Consider the following 15,514-nt stretch of genomic DNA (forward strand, 5'->3'; position numbering starts at 1 on the left):
CAGTCAGAGATGTCAGAGAACTAGCTCAATCCACAAAGAGCTGTTCAACAGATACTGTAACATCTGAAAGAACTTAATGAAAAAGTAAAGAACAATAAACCCAAATGTAACATAAAGTTCCCTGGTGGAAGGCCTTGCCTTTCTTGGGAGGCTGATGGGTGTGCATGTGTGTTCAGGTGGGTGCAGGGCATTGCTCACATTTTGTAGCTTTCTAAGGAAATTGCTCAAAACTTTCTGCAATCAATAAGTAACATATCTAATTAAAATGTGAGCACCTTTCTCAGTGAAAGGTTTGCTATGGATCTACTTGTGGTCAAAATGGAACATGAGATACATTTCACTTGGTGTCTTTTTCTTGATGAGGGAAAGTGTCTGCTATAGGAACCTGTGCAGCTTGCAAAGTTAGATTAATGTCTAGCAGTAACTGAAAGTTTTTCTATTTGCTGGGTCATAGCATATTTGATAGCTGAGCTGCTAATTATACAGTGATAAACTTATTAAATTAGAGGTGGTACCTCCTCATAGTTGAAGATTCCCAGCTGAAGACTGACCATGGTCTCTGCTGAATCAAAGAGGGTTTTGTAGGAATAGAGCTTCCAGCCAAATATCAAGTTTGTCTGCAGAGGAAAGAAAGTGTATCTTGTGTCATGATCAGATCCTTGCTGAAATACCAGCTAATGACTGCTGTATTCAGAGAAAGCCCTCCTAGCTTGTCATCTAGAGCCATGAAGCTTTTTTCGGTGGTTTGGTGTTTTATTTGTTTACGAGCAGGGGAAACACCGGACAAGGTCACAGAAGAAGACTAGCCTAGAGCTAAGAACTGGATTCACATGTTCTGAATGTGTTTAGCTATAAGACCTTTTGTAGTGGACGTGAGAATGTCTTATATCTGCTCAGCTTCCCATCCCACTACATATGTAAAAAATCTTCAAATACATGACAAAATCATGAAAGTAATTCAGCCCACCTCCAAGGAGCAGATTTATCCTTGCATGATTGACCAAATTAGTCATAGTCACAAACACTTGCTTTTCAGTGCACAGATCCTTCCAAATAGGGAACCTACTGAGGCAACTGCTCTCAGGAACCAAGATGCTGTTTTCTTCATTTGTATTTTGTGGGCCTACTGCGTCTAATTTAAATGGGGGCTGCTGCAGTCTCACGTTTTTCCCTATCCCTCTGCCTCCTTCTTTCACAGCTTAGTCGCTTGCATGATGTGACAACAGGCTGGGTCATGGAACTGATCTGATCACTTATTTTACCTGTTAAGTTTGTGGCCACACCACTGCCTATAGACTATCAGTGCTGGAGGGAATGATGAGGAATGTGAAATCAGGCAATGTGAGACTGCAGCAGGTCCCGCTTGTCACAAGACTGCCCTTTGCAGGACAGTTTGGACACAAACATTTCAGCAAGAACACTAATTATACATAAATGGTTGCAGTCCAATAATTCTTTAGTCTCATTAGAATTAAAATGTAATTTTATTTGCTTAATATGCATTCCTATAATAGGCAGAAAAAGAATTATTTCCCACTAAAAAACTAGCCAAACAGAAAATGGCACTTGCTGCCCTCTCCCCAATTTAAGCTTTATTCAGAAAATTATTTTTCCTGTATTTTGTTCTGTCACACCTTTTATACACAAAGAATCCATTTTTTCATCCAATGTTTGATTTTTGAACTAAATTTCCATTTGCGAAGAACAGACAAGGGGATATTTTAACTTCTCTTTCACTTATATGGAAGAATTGGGCTCCAAGCTGCTAACCTTAAGATTTAGACAGGCAGCTTTATGCAGTTTTACATTTCAAAGCTATGTTGCTTTCCGCATTCAGAAATAATTCATTGAACCTGACAGTACCTGGATGAAGACTGCGGACAATAGAAAGCACAGTGGTACTCACAGCAACAGAGTAGGCAAGGAACATGATTGCAATAACAGTGATGAATCCAGAGATATCACCCCATGCCCTCCTTAGAGTTGAAGTGATCATGTTTAGTTTAGGGTTGAGCCTCAGGAGGTGCCACAGTTTCACTGTGGAGAGAAGCACTAGGAACGCAATCAGGTAGCCAAGAACTGCATCTGCTCTTGCTGTTTCGTTAAAGCTTACACAGCTGTCAGAAAAAAAGAAAAGAGGTAATAGACTGTGCACACAGAAGCCTTTGAAGCGGATAAATGAGTGTGCTAGGAAAGCCAGTCACTCTGTCCTTGTTTTCAGTGGAGAGCTAACAAGTTCCGGCTTGAATGTTCCTGCTTGTACTTCCCGCTGCGTACACGCAGAAAGCTCAGTTGTATATAGCGGAGTTTTTATGTCAGCATTAGCTAAAGCTGAGAGAGGGCCTAGGCTGTAGCCCAAACACTGCTTTTTTTTAGCAAGTCGCAGTTTAAAGGCAGCTAATGCAAACATACTATCGAATTCTGACTCTTAGAAAGGAAGACAGGTTCTTCTATGCATGTGTAGTTGAGAGGATGGGGTTGCTGGTGCTCTGCAGCTAGCAGGATGCACTAGCTGTGACAGGACTAGCTAATTTCCAACGAGTTGTGTAAGAAGGTACCATAAGGAATGCAGCAAAAGATTGGAGGTCAGGACTGTTATCTGTGACTGAGGCAAGTCAGTCTTAATGTTAGCTGAAAAAAGCTTGGTAATACTTACATTTACCCTTTATAAGGGTAGCACATTTTTTTTACTTAGTATTTTGTTTACAACAGAGGTGACCACAAAAAGCTTTTATAAATAGTGAATGCTAATACAGCACATGACGTATACCTACCTGTATGATAATCTGGATGCTGCGTTAGCAAGCATGTAGCTGTTGGGTTAAAGGAAGTGTTGCTCTTCCTTCTCATTCAGCATTTGTGAGGCTGTACCTGGAACATTGAGTCCAGTTTTGGGCTCCCTGCTGCAAGGAGGACACTGAGTCCAGTGAAGGGCCACTGAGATGGTTGGGAGTCCAGGTCCAGGACATACGAGAGAAGGATGTGGGAGCCCAGTTTGTTCAGTCTGGAGAAAAGAAAGCTAAGGAGGCCTCCAATTGCTGTCTCCAGCTGTCAGTGGTTATAGAGTGGATGTAGTAAGACACTTCGTGGAGGTGCACAATGAAGGGACAAGAGACAACAGCCACAAGCTGCAGCAAAAGGAATTCTAGCTGGACAGAAAAAAACCATTTTTTATCCCCATAGTGGGAGTGGTCCAGTGTTGGAACAGAGGTCCAGGGAGGCTGTGGAACCTCTGTCCTTGGAGATACTCAAAATTCAACCAAACAAGGCCCCGAGCAATCTGATCTAACACCAAAGGAGAGGTCCTTTCCTTCCTAAATCATCCAGTGATTCTATCACCTCTTTCCTGTGTGACTGTTTCTTAACAGATGTTACCATTTTCTATTCTGTATTAAATAAGCCATTGTTGTCCCCTAACCAGTGGCTTTTTACAACAAAGAATGAGGCAGATTATGTACAATCTGGATGGATGTCCTGTAGCAGAAAGGCTTGTTCGTTCAGAAGAAGGTGATGCAGATAGAGAACTATCAGCTAGGCTTGGGAACTTGGTGCTTGAGTCTGCTGGATTTTATTAGAGCAGTATCAGAAGAAAATCCTATTGCTGATGCACACGTAAGTCCTGAAATACTTACATGCTTCATGAATATAGCCATGAAGGGTAGCATTATCTAGCACAGACAAGCTGATGTCTGGGAAGAGGAAAAATAGATTTTTTTCTGCATAAGTAGCACCAACAAACGATGCACTAAATATCATTAGCACTTACTCCTCTTTGTGTTCCTGGTAGTAGCTGATGTCTCTGGTCCCAAGGATCGTCCGCTTCACAAACACTGACAGGGCACTCCAGCTAATCAGTATAATGGCCATCTCCAGGAGGTTCCATTTGCTGTGGAAGTATCTCCATCTCAGAGTCTTCATCAGTTTTCCCTGTGAAAAGAGGAGTTTTACTGTTTCAGTCTCGTGACTCTGTATTGTACAATACACCTCTAAAGATTAGAGCTATCCCCTCCACAGTAGACTATTGCACCTTGATAAAACTACATCTTGCACTAATTTCTCATTACCTTTCTCAAAAGAAGCATTCCAGCCAAATAAAATGTTACCTTCCTATTGTTTAATACAGTTCAGGTCTCTGTTTCAGTCTTCCATTAGTGCAAGTCAGCAGCAGCACTACTGAAATCAAGCACAGTCCTAAAGTTTTTGTAAGTGAAATCAAAACCAGACACAAGATGATGCTGTCAGCCAGACTTTCCATTGGGCCTCACCTGTACTATCATGTAGTACACAATAAAGAGGAAATATATTACTTCTGCTGCGACCACAAAGATGTGGAGACTGTTGGTGTATGGGTAAAGCCGGATGCTTTGCAGCTCTGCACTTGTGAAGAAGGCCCCTGAAAAAACAAACAATGTTCACTTCGGTGCTGTATTAATTACATTATTCCTGTTTTCATTCAAATAACTCAGTTCACCAGTAAGACTTGAGTATTCACATTCACATCAATGTGAGACTGTATCTAACGATCAAACTAAGATTTAGACTCAATTATGTGACTAGCGTTGTAAGTGTTCTTTGAAATTTTCCTCAAATAGGAATTTCAGACAGCCAATAGCTTTTAGAGTGCTAGTGGTCTCTTGTATGATAGTGTGACACTAGTCCCAGGAGGGCTGAGTTTGGATTGGGCTACAAATGCAGAAATGAAGCAGGACGACCTGGAGATGTAAATCTGAATCTCATTCTAAACAGAAAATGAGCTCAGTTTTGTGGTCTGGTTTGGGTGTTTTCCAGTACTGGGGCAGACCCGAGGGAGGCTGCTACTCAGATTAAATGTTTTTCTGTGGCCTTCAAACCAGAGTTTAGTTTCACTCTTTTCTTTGTTGTATCCAGATTATGTATTATGTGATTACACAGCTATATATTAGAAGGCTTCTGGAACAAAAAAGACAGACTATTATTTGTACATTTTGTCTTAAAATTGTATGGATTCGCTGAAATGATTAGGAAACATCATTTTTCTTGTTCCTGTAGTGTCAGTTCTGTAGATGAAGTTTCAGTATCCTGTTTTCTTCATCAGCAGATGACCACAGCATCAACAAACATAAGATATTCCGTTATGGTCTTTTATTGCTGTGATGCTACATTTTATAAATTTTGCATTGATTCTCTCATGATTTGATTTAATAAAACACTTCTGTTTACTGAATAAAGAACTAGGTTAACATTGGCAGCATATAAATCTACCCTGTGTAGGTGCATTGCTTGCTGTCTTCAGAAATTAGTAACTTAAAAAAGGTTCGTACCTAAAGCATTGGTTTCAAACATCAGGCTTATAATGCAGAACAGGTTCACGTTGGCATTGTAGACTGTAAACTCAACAAACACTGCTCTTGTGAAGGTGTCTAGCCAGATGTTGTTGAAAAGGTACTGGAGAATTCTGCCAAAAAATGTATAGCCAATGATCTAACTCATACTGGAAAGAGACAGTATCACACAAAGGATGGGAGTGTTTGGATATTATCACAGAGAAAGAGTAAATCAGAGGTGAGATGTTCAAGAGGACATCTGGTCTGTCAAGTCTGAGTACAGGGGATATCTGTACTGTTAGTTGAGGTGGTAATTTTCTTTTTGGCTCCTCTGGAGAAGCAGGTGCCAGATATTGGGCAGATGCCTCAGGTGTCTGATCTTAAACCTTATGTGGGTTAGGAGAAAAAGGTTCTAATGTTGGATGCTGGTTGTTACCTAGCATGGAGCAAGATGAAAGGAACATAAACTACAGTGATGGCACTACAGTAGTATCTACAATATTCGGCACAATGCACAGCAGGAAAACTTGGGGTGCAATCTGAAATGAATCTTAAATAGGGTAGAGGGAAGAGCATCACTGATACCACAGCAAATACACTGATAATTCACAAGATATAAGTGGTACCTGGAGGCGTTCATAGGATCAGTTCCCAGGTGAATCACGTATCCCCCTCCCCTGTAGATGGCAAGTTTGCCCCAGCTGGGCTGCCCTCTCAGTTTGGACTGACTCTGGTACTGCCATGCTGAGCTCAAGTCAGAGGAGTTGTCAAAGACTGAAGTATTCCAGTGTTCCCCATAAACTGACGTATCTTCTGTTTGTAGGGAATATGGAGCATGGCATTCCTGAATTACATGCTGGAGTCTGGGAGAAATAGGGCAGGTGTCTCCTTTCACTCTTACTTGGCGAATTCGAGGACTACCCACCAGCTTGGAATTGCCATCTGTAATGAATCCTAAACAGGAGATGCAAAAGAGCAGCACTGGCCATATGACAGAACTACTAATAGTATTTATTAATTTCATTTATGATTCACTGATGCATTAATATTTTGCTATAGATTCTTTTCTCAAAAACACTGTAACAAAATAGTCATGAAAGTTAAGCCCCTGTGTTGATTTGAGCTGAGTTCTTAGATAACATCTATAGATAACAAAGTTCACTATCACTACCTACCTGTATTTTATACAGAAGGAAACTGAGGCCTGGAGGAGAAAAGTGACTTGCTTCAAGTCACACGGCAATGTAGCTGTATGCATTGTTCATTTGGCCACAGTTGGTCAGAGTCTGTCACGTGCAATAAACAACTCTGCTAATGTATTTCAGTATTTACTCTTAAATGTGAGTTGGAAAATATTTATTAGTGGATATGGCTAGATAGAAACACGGTGACGTTGCATAATTAGCCTTCGCATTGACCTAAGTCATAATGCAAACTGAGCAGTCCCATGGAAAAGCTTTATAGTGCCACCTATCTGCCGTTCTTTTGAACGTGTAAAATTGAGGTATAGATCTGAATATCTGGAATGAGTAATGTAAAATGTGAAAAATGTAACATTATAGTGCAGAACTTTTGATTATATTAAATATAAGGAAAATATCAGAGCACATTAAACTTGAGGTCAGGCTGTGGGGTTTTTGTTATCCACTAGCATTCATATTATAACAATCCATACTAGCCTTATATACTCACAGTCACTTTCTCCACTCAAATATGCATGTGCAAGTTAGAGATACATATAAAAGATAATGTTTCAGAATCTGACAAGCTGAAATGAAACAGTGTGACTCTGTACCTTTATATGATCCATAAAGATTTTTGACTAAGGTAGTGTTTGCCCATGTGAAAAAATCCCGATAACTGTAGACATCATGAAATCCATCTGTAAAGCTGTTCTCAATGTGTTTGTTTAAGTAGTAGGAATTGGGATCTCTCTGCCCATAGGCCACTAGTAACAGCATCCATAAAAACCCCAGATAGGCTAGAAAGAAACCAAGAAGAAACAGCACATGTGAGCTCAGAATTCACACTGCGGTTCAAAATAGATTGCACGAATGATTACTGTTGTCATCACTTATTAGGTTAAGGACATGTTTTGCTAGGCTCCGACTGACCACTGCTAATGAATTTACACAGGCTACTTCACTGCGCTGCAGTTTAAGCATATCACATTTGGAGTAAGTGGTTGAGAAAATAAGCGGGAAAGCTGGCTGAACACGAATAGTAATGACAGCTCTAAATAAAATGAGTGGTTTAACTTTGCTCCAAGGGGAGTTGAGGTAATTCTTTCCATTGTTTTTAGAGGAAATAAAACTGGGGTATAAAGCATCATCCATCTGCTCTTTTGATTTCAATTTATTTAACTGTTGACCTCCTTCTTGTACTCTAACTTTTCTTTAACCTCTCATGCATGTTATGTGTTTCTTTACCATAAAATCAAGCCTCAGCCACACTTTTACCTCCAGTTAACATTGCCACCCCCTTTTGGCTCCAACTGCCACTGAACAGCCTGTCTCTACACACACATGGCTGGCAGAAAGCTAAAGATATGACAATATTTGCACTGATGTAAAAATACTTGGGAATACTACTGAATAAAACAAGATAATGTACATATGGATAATACCTAGGATTTCTCTGATGAGGGCAAATGCTTTCTGCTCCTTGATGCAACTGACTTTCATTTTCTCCACATCAGCTGCAGGAGGTGGCCGGTAAATATTGCTTCTACTGTCCCGTCGGGCTCCAAAGAGAGGATTTGGATCACCTGTGAGTGAGAGCAGTGAGCCCTGGAATTAGTTAACAGATTGTCTATGACCTGCTTTTTGTTTCTTTGGACATTATAAGGAAACATTTCTATTTAATGCTTTCCCTTTAGAAAGACAGGGGGTGAGATCTAATCAGTATTAGTAAAGCAAACAGTGGGGAGGAAGGGAGCTCACAAACACAGTGTATTAGGTTTAGGACCAGGTGTAATCCAAGTGTGTCTCTTTAGGCTGAGCATCTCAGGAGGTGATGTATTCAGGGCCTGAGGCTAATCAGGGAGGAAGTTACAGATCAGGATTCTTTGCTGTGCCTTAGGACTCCTGTCTGCTAGTGTCAGCTTTTTTTAGGCATAATTGTGATTGCAGAAGCCAATCTGATCTAATCCAGGCTTATGGGAGCAATACAGGTAATTGTGGTTGTGGAAAAGTATATAAACTGAGAACTTTCATGTAAGATTTTAAAGGAGGTGGGAAATTTCCTTGAGAGTATTACGAATGTTTGTCAGATAAAGATCTACCCATCTCAGGAGTGCATTTTGTGTTGGGTCCTGTGTTTGTTTTTACTAGGTTACAGGTTTTGTTGCAAGCCATGCCATGAATACCGAGATGGCTACACAGAGCTAAAACAGGCCTCCTTTTCTATCTCATTTTTCTTATGTCTGACATGAGATATAAAAATATTTAAGCATGGTTACTGCATACTAATAGCACTGATTCATTAATTGCTATTATAATGGCTTCAATCAGTTTGCCACATACTCTTTTCCAGATGTTTCTTGAATGATGATGGACTGAGAAGTAATTGACTATGCACTTGTATTCTTGATCTAGTATGAATCAATATAGGAGAATACATCATTTTTCCTGATGTAGCCAAGCCAGGGATGGAGAGAAGGAAGGGGTCAAATACCAGTATCCTGGCAGCAAATAGGTTCTCCAGTAACTGCCCCTCCAGGGGCAATCTTGCAACAGGGCTAGGGGAGATTGTGCATGTATATCTATTTGCAGCAGTAAAAAGATAAACAAGGAAGTATTAGTGTTTGGATGCAGAACTACTTCTTCTACATCTTTTTGACCTTGTGGTCTTTTCCATTAAGTGTTCTGCCAGATTTATCCAACCTAAACATATAGTCATCTTCATGTGTTCTCTAACTGGCATAAAATGAGTTATTTAGGTTTGTTTCCACTTCCATCTTGATCATGGGAATGCTAATAGATAGACACATAGTCACAACACCTGTGGATGTAGTGATTTCTGCTAACCTTGTCAGCTAGGATTCAGGTATATAAAGATAACCAGTGAAGTTCTCAGTTGAGCTGTCACACATTTGTGCATAAAGCACTCCAAAAGCTTGGAGAGCACTTCACTTTCTTTAATAATCTCTCACTTCACAGGTAGTTACCTGGTGCAGATAAAGGCCCATCGATAGCTGTGTCTTCTTCATCCTCATGTTCTACCTTCTTCAAAACCAGGGCAAAAAAAGCAGCAAATCCCAGCACCTGCAAAGAATTAGCTATAGACTCACCATATGCCCATTTCATATAAAGAAGTCTGGTTTTGACCGGGATCCCTTTGGATCCAGGCACTGCAGGAGAACAGCTGTGCTTTGGCTTTGTTGAACTCATGCAGCTGAAGCTCATAAACAAGAGAACAGTGCACAGTCCAGCCAGCTAAACTGATTGTGCCACATGACAACCTCATCATCTATTAAACCCTAGCAAAACAAGGGAGATGAAACTAATGAAGTTAAGGTCAGCAAAAGACAACAGAACTCTGTAAACCACCTGCTAGCTCTTGTTTTTATGGCTGAGACTTCTCATTTTACATATTAAATCCTGTGGTTCTTTAGAACACATTACATTGTCTTCCTGAAATGATAGTAAAATGAGTTCATGTTGGCTGAGGATCTCACCTTTAAGGGCTGTGTGATGAAAAGACTTTCCAAGAAGGAGATGGCCATGGAGATCAGCCACTTGATGGAGTTATCCTTGCCGTAATGCAGCCCATAGAGCATGGTAAAAAACCCAGATACGCTGCTGGTGGCTGCAACCAGGAACCAGGCAATGAACACAAACCACCAGGGCAGCCCTTTGGAAGAAGAGCTTTTCTTGCCATCACCGGAGAAGCTTGGAGTAAGGGACCACCTTGGGAGTCAATCAGAAGAGAAAAAAATCACTCTGCAGTGGAACAGAAAAGTCAAAATCACAGTCTTTGGGTTAAGCAGGGACAGCAACATCTTATGATTTAAAATGTCATTCAAAATATTCCAAGTTCTTTGAACTAATGCAGTTACGTAGAATATATGGATAGCAAAAAGTACAGTAAGCAAAAATATGAGTAAGAGTGCAGAGATCAGCTGAAATAAAAGCAAATATGATGGGCTTATTTACTCCTTAGTCATACATAATTGAACCTCTGGTAGAAATATTGACAAATAAAACTGTGAGTGCATTTTAATTGCTGGATACATCTCCTGTGATCACCATAAAGGCCAGAGATATAATTAGTGCTATTTTTTTCAATACTTCCAACTTAATTATCATATTTCACTGAAATATTTTTGTCTGCTTATTAATTTCTCTTTATCCATACATTTTAAGAGACTTCTGATACTTTGGAGCTCAGTGATTATCTCAGCCCTTTGGTGTGGCATTGTATTGTAATATTCAATCTTGGAGGCAAAAATGCCAACGGGCGATGATTGGTCATAATTGCTTTTGTGTGTGGTTCACAGTGCATTGAGATTTCTTTGTTGCTCCTACAATAGTATAATAGTAAAACGTGTTTCTACAACTATAATAATGGTTATCTAGCACATATTAAGCAGTAATTTGGCTTCGTCATCCTGACCAGTTTTGAATTCACAACCTGAATTTACTTAGATCGAGATGAGAACTAGGTTACCTCTTACTGATGGACGCTGATGAGCAGATCTGGTTCTCCAGGAGGTTCTTCATGTGCTGAACCTGATGAATAGCTTGTGTGTAACTCTGCGGCATCTGAAATTTATGGGGCCCCAGTAGTTCCAGCTCTTTCTCTACATGCTGGAGTTGAATGTACAAGCAGCGATTGTAATCACTGTATTTCAGTCGCTCACTCATTCCCTTCTCTGGAGTTGGGCTCCTTGTTTTTTCTGCAGGCAAATAATTATTAATTTTCAAAGAAAATCAGCATAGCTATTCCTAGATTAAAATATTGTTCAGTACAAAGGGTAGCAGAACTGGAGCTCAAGATTATGAAAGTGTAGAGTAACTTTTGAAGGGACATGTAAAAACAGCTTTAGTACTAGAGCTTAATGCTCTTCTGTTGGAATGGGCTGGAATTGTTGCCAGAAGGCAACTTACTTAAACAGAGGTCCTAAAACCTTAAAAGAGAAGTCAGATAAGATCAAGTGTTAATTTGTTCATAGTTTACCTGTGCAATTAGTCACTTGGTAGACTCATTTGAAAAGCCAAATGTGAGTCTTAATGAAATCAATGGGATTGTTTACTCAAACGGTCTTGTTTAATTGAAAATAAATGATTGCCTAAGTTAAGAGTCAGACTGAAAGGAACAAGGCACAAGGCCAAGAAGAAAAAAAGGACAGGGCAAAAAGACTGTGAAACAACTGATATTTGTGGGTCTTTATGCTATGAGATACTGATCCTGCTCCCAAGCCAGGCTGGTAGCTAACATTTCGTTCTACAGCATACGAAGTAGAGACTTCATAGTGTCTTTATTCGGTTGGGTGCTCAGTGGTGCACAGTGAAAGGACAACAGACAAGGGGCACAAATTAAAACACGGGAATTCTGTCTAAACATTAGGAAAAACTTCTGTGTTGTGAGAGCTGTTGGACACTGGAATGGCTTGCTCAGAGGATTTGTGGAGACTCCATCATCTCTATTGAATATTGGAGATATTCAATATCTCCAGGTGACCCTGCTGTAAGCAGGGTGGTAGACTAGACAATCTTCAGAGATCCATTCTGACCTCAACTATTCTGTGATTCTGTAATTGCCTTTGAGTCAGAATGGAAGAAGAGCTTGGGTTATCACATCCAGCATTACCATCATTTTCACTACAAAGGTTTCAGTAGGCATGTCACATTGTGCTGTTTACCTTGTATATCCATAGCACCTAATGTGACAATTATAGGGTCATCCTTCTTGCTGTCATCATAAAACTCTTGCCCAGCTGTGTTTTGCTGGCAGACGATGTCCTCGATCAATGCCAAAAATGTGTTGATGTTAGCTGATTTTCCAAGATCTGATACTGAAGTGAGAGGTGGAGTCTGCAGGGCTTTAAAGAGTGAGTTGGCAATTCTTCTTATGTCCTAGAAAAGACAGCAGCAATACAGCAGTGTCTCTGGCTGCAGTGACTTAAGCTGATGTGATGTGAAGGCACCACTGGCTGGGAGCTGCACCAATTGTTAAAATCTCCAGAATGAATAAGAATAGCACATCCTACAGTGCTGGATGTGACAGGCAGATTTCAACGAGACAGGATTCGAAAATACAGTTTACCTGCCTGAGGACCTAAGCTGAGAAAGACAGGATCTATGAGACCTTTTATCTTCACTGTCTTCCTTAATGTTTGCTTTAACCTTGCTTTAGTCACTGGCCACAGTGATTTTGGTTGCACGTAATTGTGCAAAGGCTGGGATGTACATTGGCAGATCTTAATGAAGTCGAGGATTCCATGTGGGTGGGTGAGTGCTTGCCACCAGTGCAAATTAGCTTTTGGCTTCAGACAAGCTGAAGGGTATCTGACAGGGATTTCTGCTGTGAAATCAGGGGTGCCGGGCAGTGCATGGCAGCAGAGGGCAGTGCATGCCAGTACTACTGGGAAGTAGCCACGGGGACTTGCCTTTATCACAGCCTCTGGAGTGAGTGAGACAGCCTGGGTGACCTGTGGGGTGGGAGGTAGGCTGGGGGACACTCGACCATTCTTTCCCAGCTTCTTCTCTCTCCCCTGCGTGGCTGGCCGGGATCGTATGTTCCTGAAGATCTGCACAATGAGCAGGTTGATGGGGAACATGAGGAGTGAGCTCTCAAAGCCAATCATCACTTCCTGCCACGTAAACTCGATCTTACCTGTCAAGATCAAACAGAGGGGAGGAGTAAAAATAACCCCAGGAATCATCAGATCTCTTTTTTGTCTAAAGGCCCATTTGTTCAACTGTCCTGCTTCTAGATTCTGCTGTCTCTCTATTTCCCTGCCCAAGCAATGGTGAGGATGGTTACCCAAGTCCATTTTCTGCTCGGCTGGATCCTTTGGCACTCCCCAGAACATGATGCTGGTCAGCATGGTGCAGAGAAGCAGTGAGAAGCAACATGACACACGCTGGACTCGTGTGAAGGAGCTGCGTGGGGAGCGGCTGAAAACCGAGTACCAGATGTGCCCATCCTGGAAACCTTTGGAGGTCTTCATGAAAAACAGATTGCTGGGAAGGAGGAGAGGGAAATCAAATGGATACTTAAAAAGGAGAGGGATAAATAAAGCTGAGTTCAGGGTCCTGGCCTGTTCACACTTCTAGGGCCTATCAGAAGAAGTAGTAACTATGAGAACATACCAAGTATCATGGCTTGATTTGCATGGAATGGTCATAGTTACTTATGTCCTTTCCTTCTGGCCACACCGTGGAGGGAAACCTAACCATGAGCAGTGTCTATATAAATTGTCAGGGGAGTTACACGAGAGAAAATACTTGGGTTTCTGTAGGTCTTGTCAGGCTATTCTTCTTTAACACCAGTATTTCCAGTGTGGTATTACTGTTAGGGTAATGATCAGACTTCATAACCATCCTTCCTCTTTTCCTTATTCAGAACCCTGTGAGGGCAATGGAAAGACCTCCCTTGTTTTCATTTTTGTTTAGGGATTTGATCTGTTTTGCGTACTTGCTTTTCCAGACTGATTGCTATCAAGAGTAAAAAATTCCATAAAATAGAAGGTACCTGAACTGCTTCATGTCCTGTTCTGTAGCTACTGGGAACACTTTATCTAGGACACACTCTCCAATATCAATGGCTAGCCATGAGTTACAGAGGAAGGACCATTTATGATCCCATGCCAGATCATGGACCAGTACTCGATTCACATACCTGTTGGAGAAACATACAGGGCACAATTACATGTGAGTGGTGTGAAGTTCAGAACCTGATTTGACTATGGAGGTCAAACTCTGGCCTTTGGCTTCTTCTAAACTTTAAGGCAGAGAGTACTTCCCATCCTGCACTGGGCACAGGATATGGGAAGCACTCCTGGTCCTGCAGGGTAGGTTATGATTTGATCTATTGATCTGCAAAAATGAGACATTAACGCTCCTTTCCTTTCTAGCACTTTAGAAAGGATATTTTTCAAATATTAGAAAAGCTGCTATCATTATAATATAATATTTGTGGTTCTTTGCTTCCCGTGATCTCCAGATCTCCACTTACCAGGATGGACTGTCCCCTGAATTATCGTGCCACAATCTAATACTCTGCAGTTCCCCAAGAGGGAAGAAGGTGCAGAGCAGAAAAACATCCACTCCTCCACGTTCGAAGACTGATGTATCAGGATCAGTCAGATGGTGTGGCTCACTCTCTCCTTCCAGTCCATAGAGGGTGAGAGTCACCTGGAGAATAAGATGGCAAAAAGAAGACTTGTACACCTCGATCCTATGTATGATTGTTCCTCTAGCATACTCTTCCTGCTTTCATCAAATCTAAGGACTTTCTGGCTTAGACGTTGCATTTGAGCTGTTCTGTTTAATAGCTTCAGGTGCTCCGTTATTCATCCAGTTCCCTAAATGAGTGCATAAATTGTCTTACCACTCAGTGCCATCGATACCTTGGAGGTTGTGCCTGCCCCACGGCGGTGTCCTGTAAAAACTGTCACAAGGTAACGATACTGAGCAAAGGGGTCATTGTCTTCCAGTACTGTGATTTTCACCTGCAAAGTGACACAACACAAGCAGCGCGTGAGCTGTTCTGTAAGTATGGATTCCTTAAAGCCATGGATAGGACTTTTTCATCTTGTGAACAGTGCATATACTTATCAGTAAACAGAGAGTTACAGGGAAAGGAGTAGGATTGCTTGAAGAACTCCTATTAAAACAGGCTAGGCAAAGTGGGAATTAGCCTAAAATACATTCAGTCTTTATTAGCTGAAGACTTACTTTGGCATCATCCTGGATATCTTTCCTTCGAGCCCAAATAACTACAAGCACGTATATCAGAAAGATGCATCCTACAGTTGTCACCACCACAGGGTTGTCCACAAATGTAAGAAATAGCTCTGTAGTTTTGCTAACATCTATGGCATTGGGTATGACAAAGAAGGAGCTCCCAAAGAAGGTCAGGTGGTTACAGAGGCAGTGTGTGCTTCTAGGATTTGTTTTTGGTCCTACCTGAAAACCAGAAAAAATTTCCTGAAAAAACATTTGGCTTCGAAGTATTAGGTAACTTACCAAGCAAATGAAAAG

The 15,514-nt window shown here is 41.1% G+C and overlaps 1 protein-coding gene across 1 annotated transcript in view; it reads right to left on the reverse strand.

Moving 5' to 3' along the window:
- Positions 1 to 15,514, reverse strand: part of PKD1L3 (polycystin 1 like 3, transient receptor potential channel interacting) — a 41,702-nt gene that overhangs the window by 1,977 nt on the left and 24,211 nt on the right. Inside the window, 18 exon segments of the mRNA XM_055726945.1 lie at positions 516 to 617; positions 1,907 to 2,117; positions 3,767 to 3,927; positions 4,266 to 4,393; positions 5,301 to 5,434; positions 5,930 to 6,257; positions 7,099 to 7,284; positions 7,930 to 8,070; positions 9,457 to 9,568; positions 9,982 to 10,213; positions 10,989 to 11,202; positions 12,169 to 12,382; positions 12,916 to 13,142; positions 13,293 to 13,492; positions 14,004 to 14,150; positions 14,487 to 14,665; positions 14,881 to 14,982; positions 15,209 to 15,439. Coding sequence (XP_055582920.1) covers positions 516 to 617; positions 1,907 to 2,117; positions 3,767 to 3,927; positions 4,266 to 4,393; positions 5,301 to 5,434; positions 5,930 to 6,257; positions 7,099 to 7,284; positions 7,930 to 8,070; positions 9,457 to 9,568; positions 9,982 to 10,213; positions 10,989 to 11,202; positions 12,169 to 12,382; positions 12,916 to 13,142; positions 13,293 to 13,492; positions 14,004 to 14,150; positions 14,487 to 14,665; positions 14,881 to 14,982; positions 15,209 to 15,439 — 3,249 coding nt within the window.

The sequence above is a fragment of the Falco cherrug genome, chromosome 14 (genome assembly GCF_023634085.1).
Source record: "Falco cherrug isolate bFalChe1 chromosome 14, bFalChe1.pri, whole genome shotgun sequence".
Lineage (NCBI taxonomy): Eukaryota > Metazoa > Chordata > Aves > Falconiformes > Falconidae > Falco > Falco cherrug.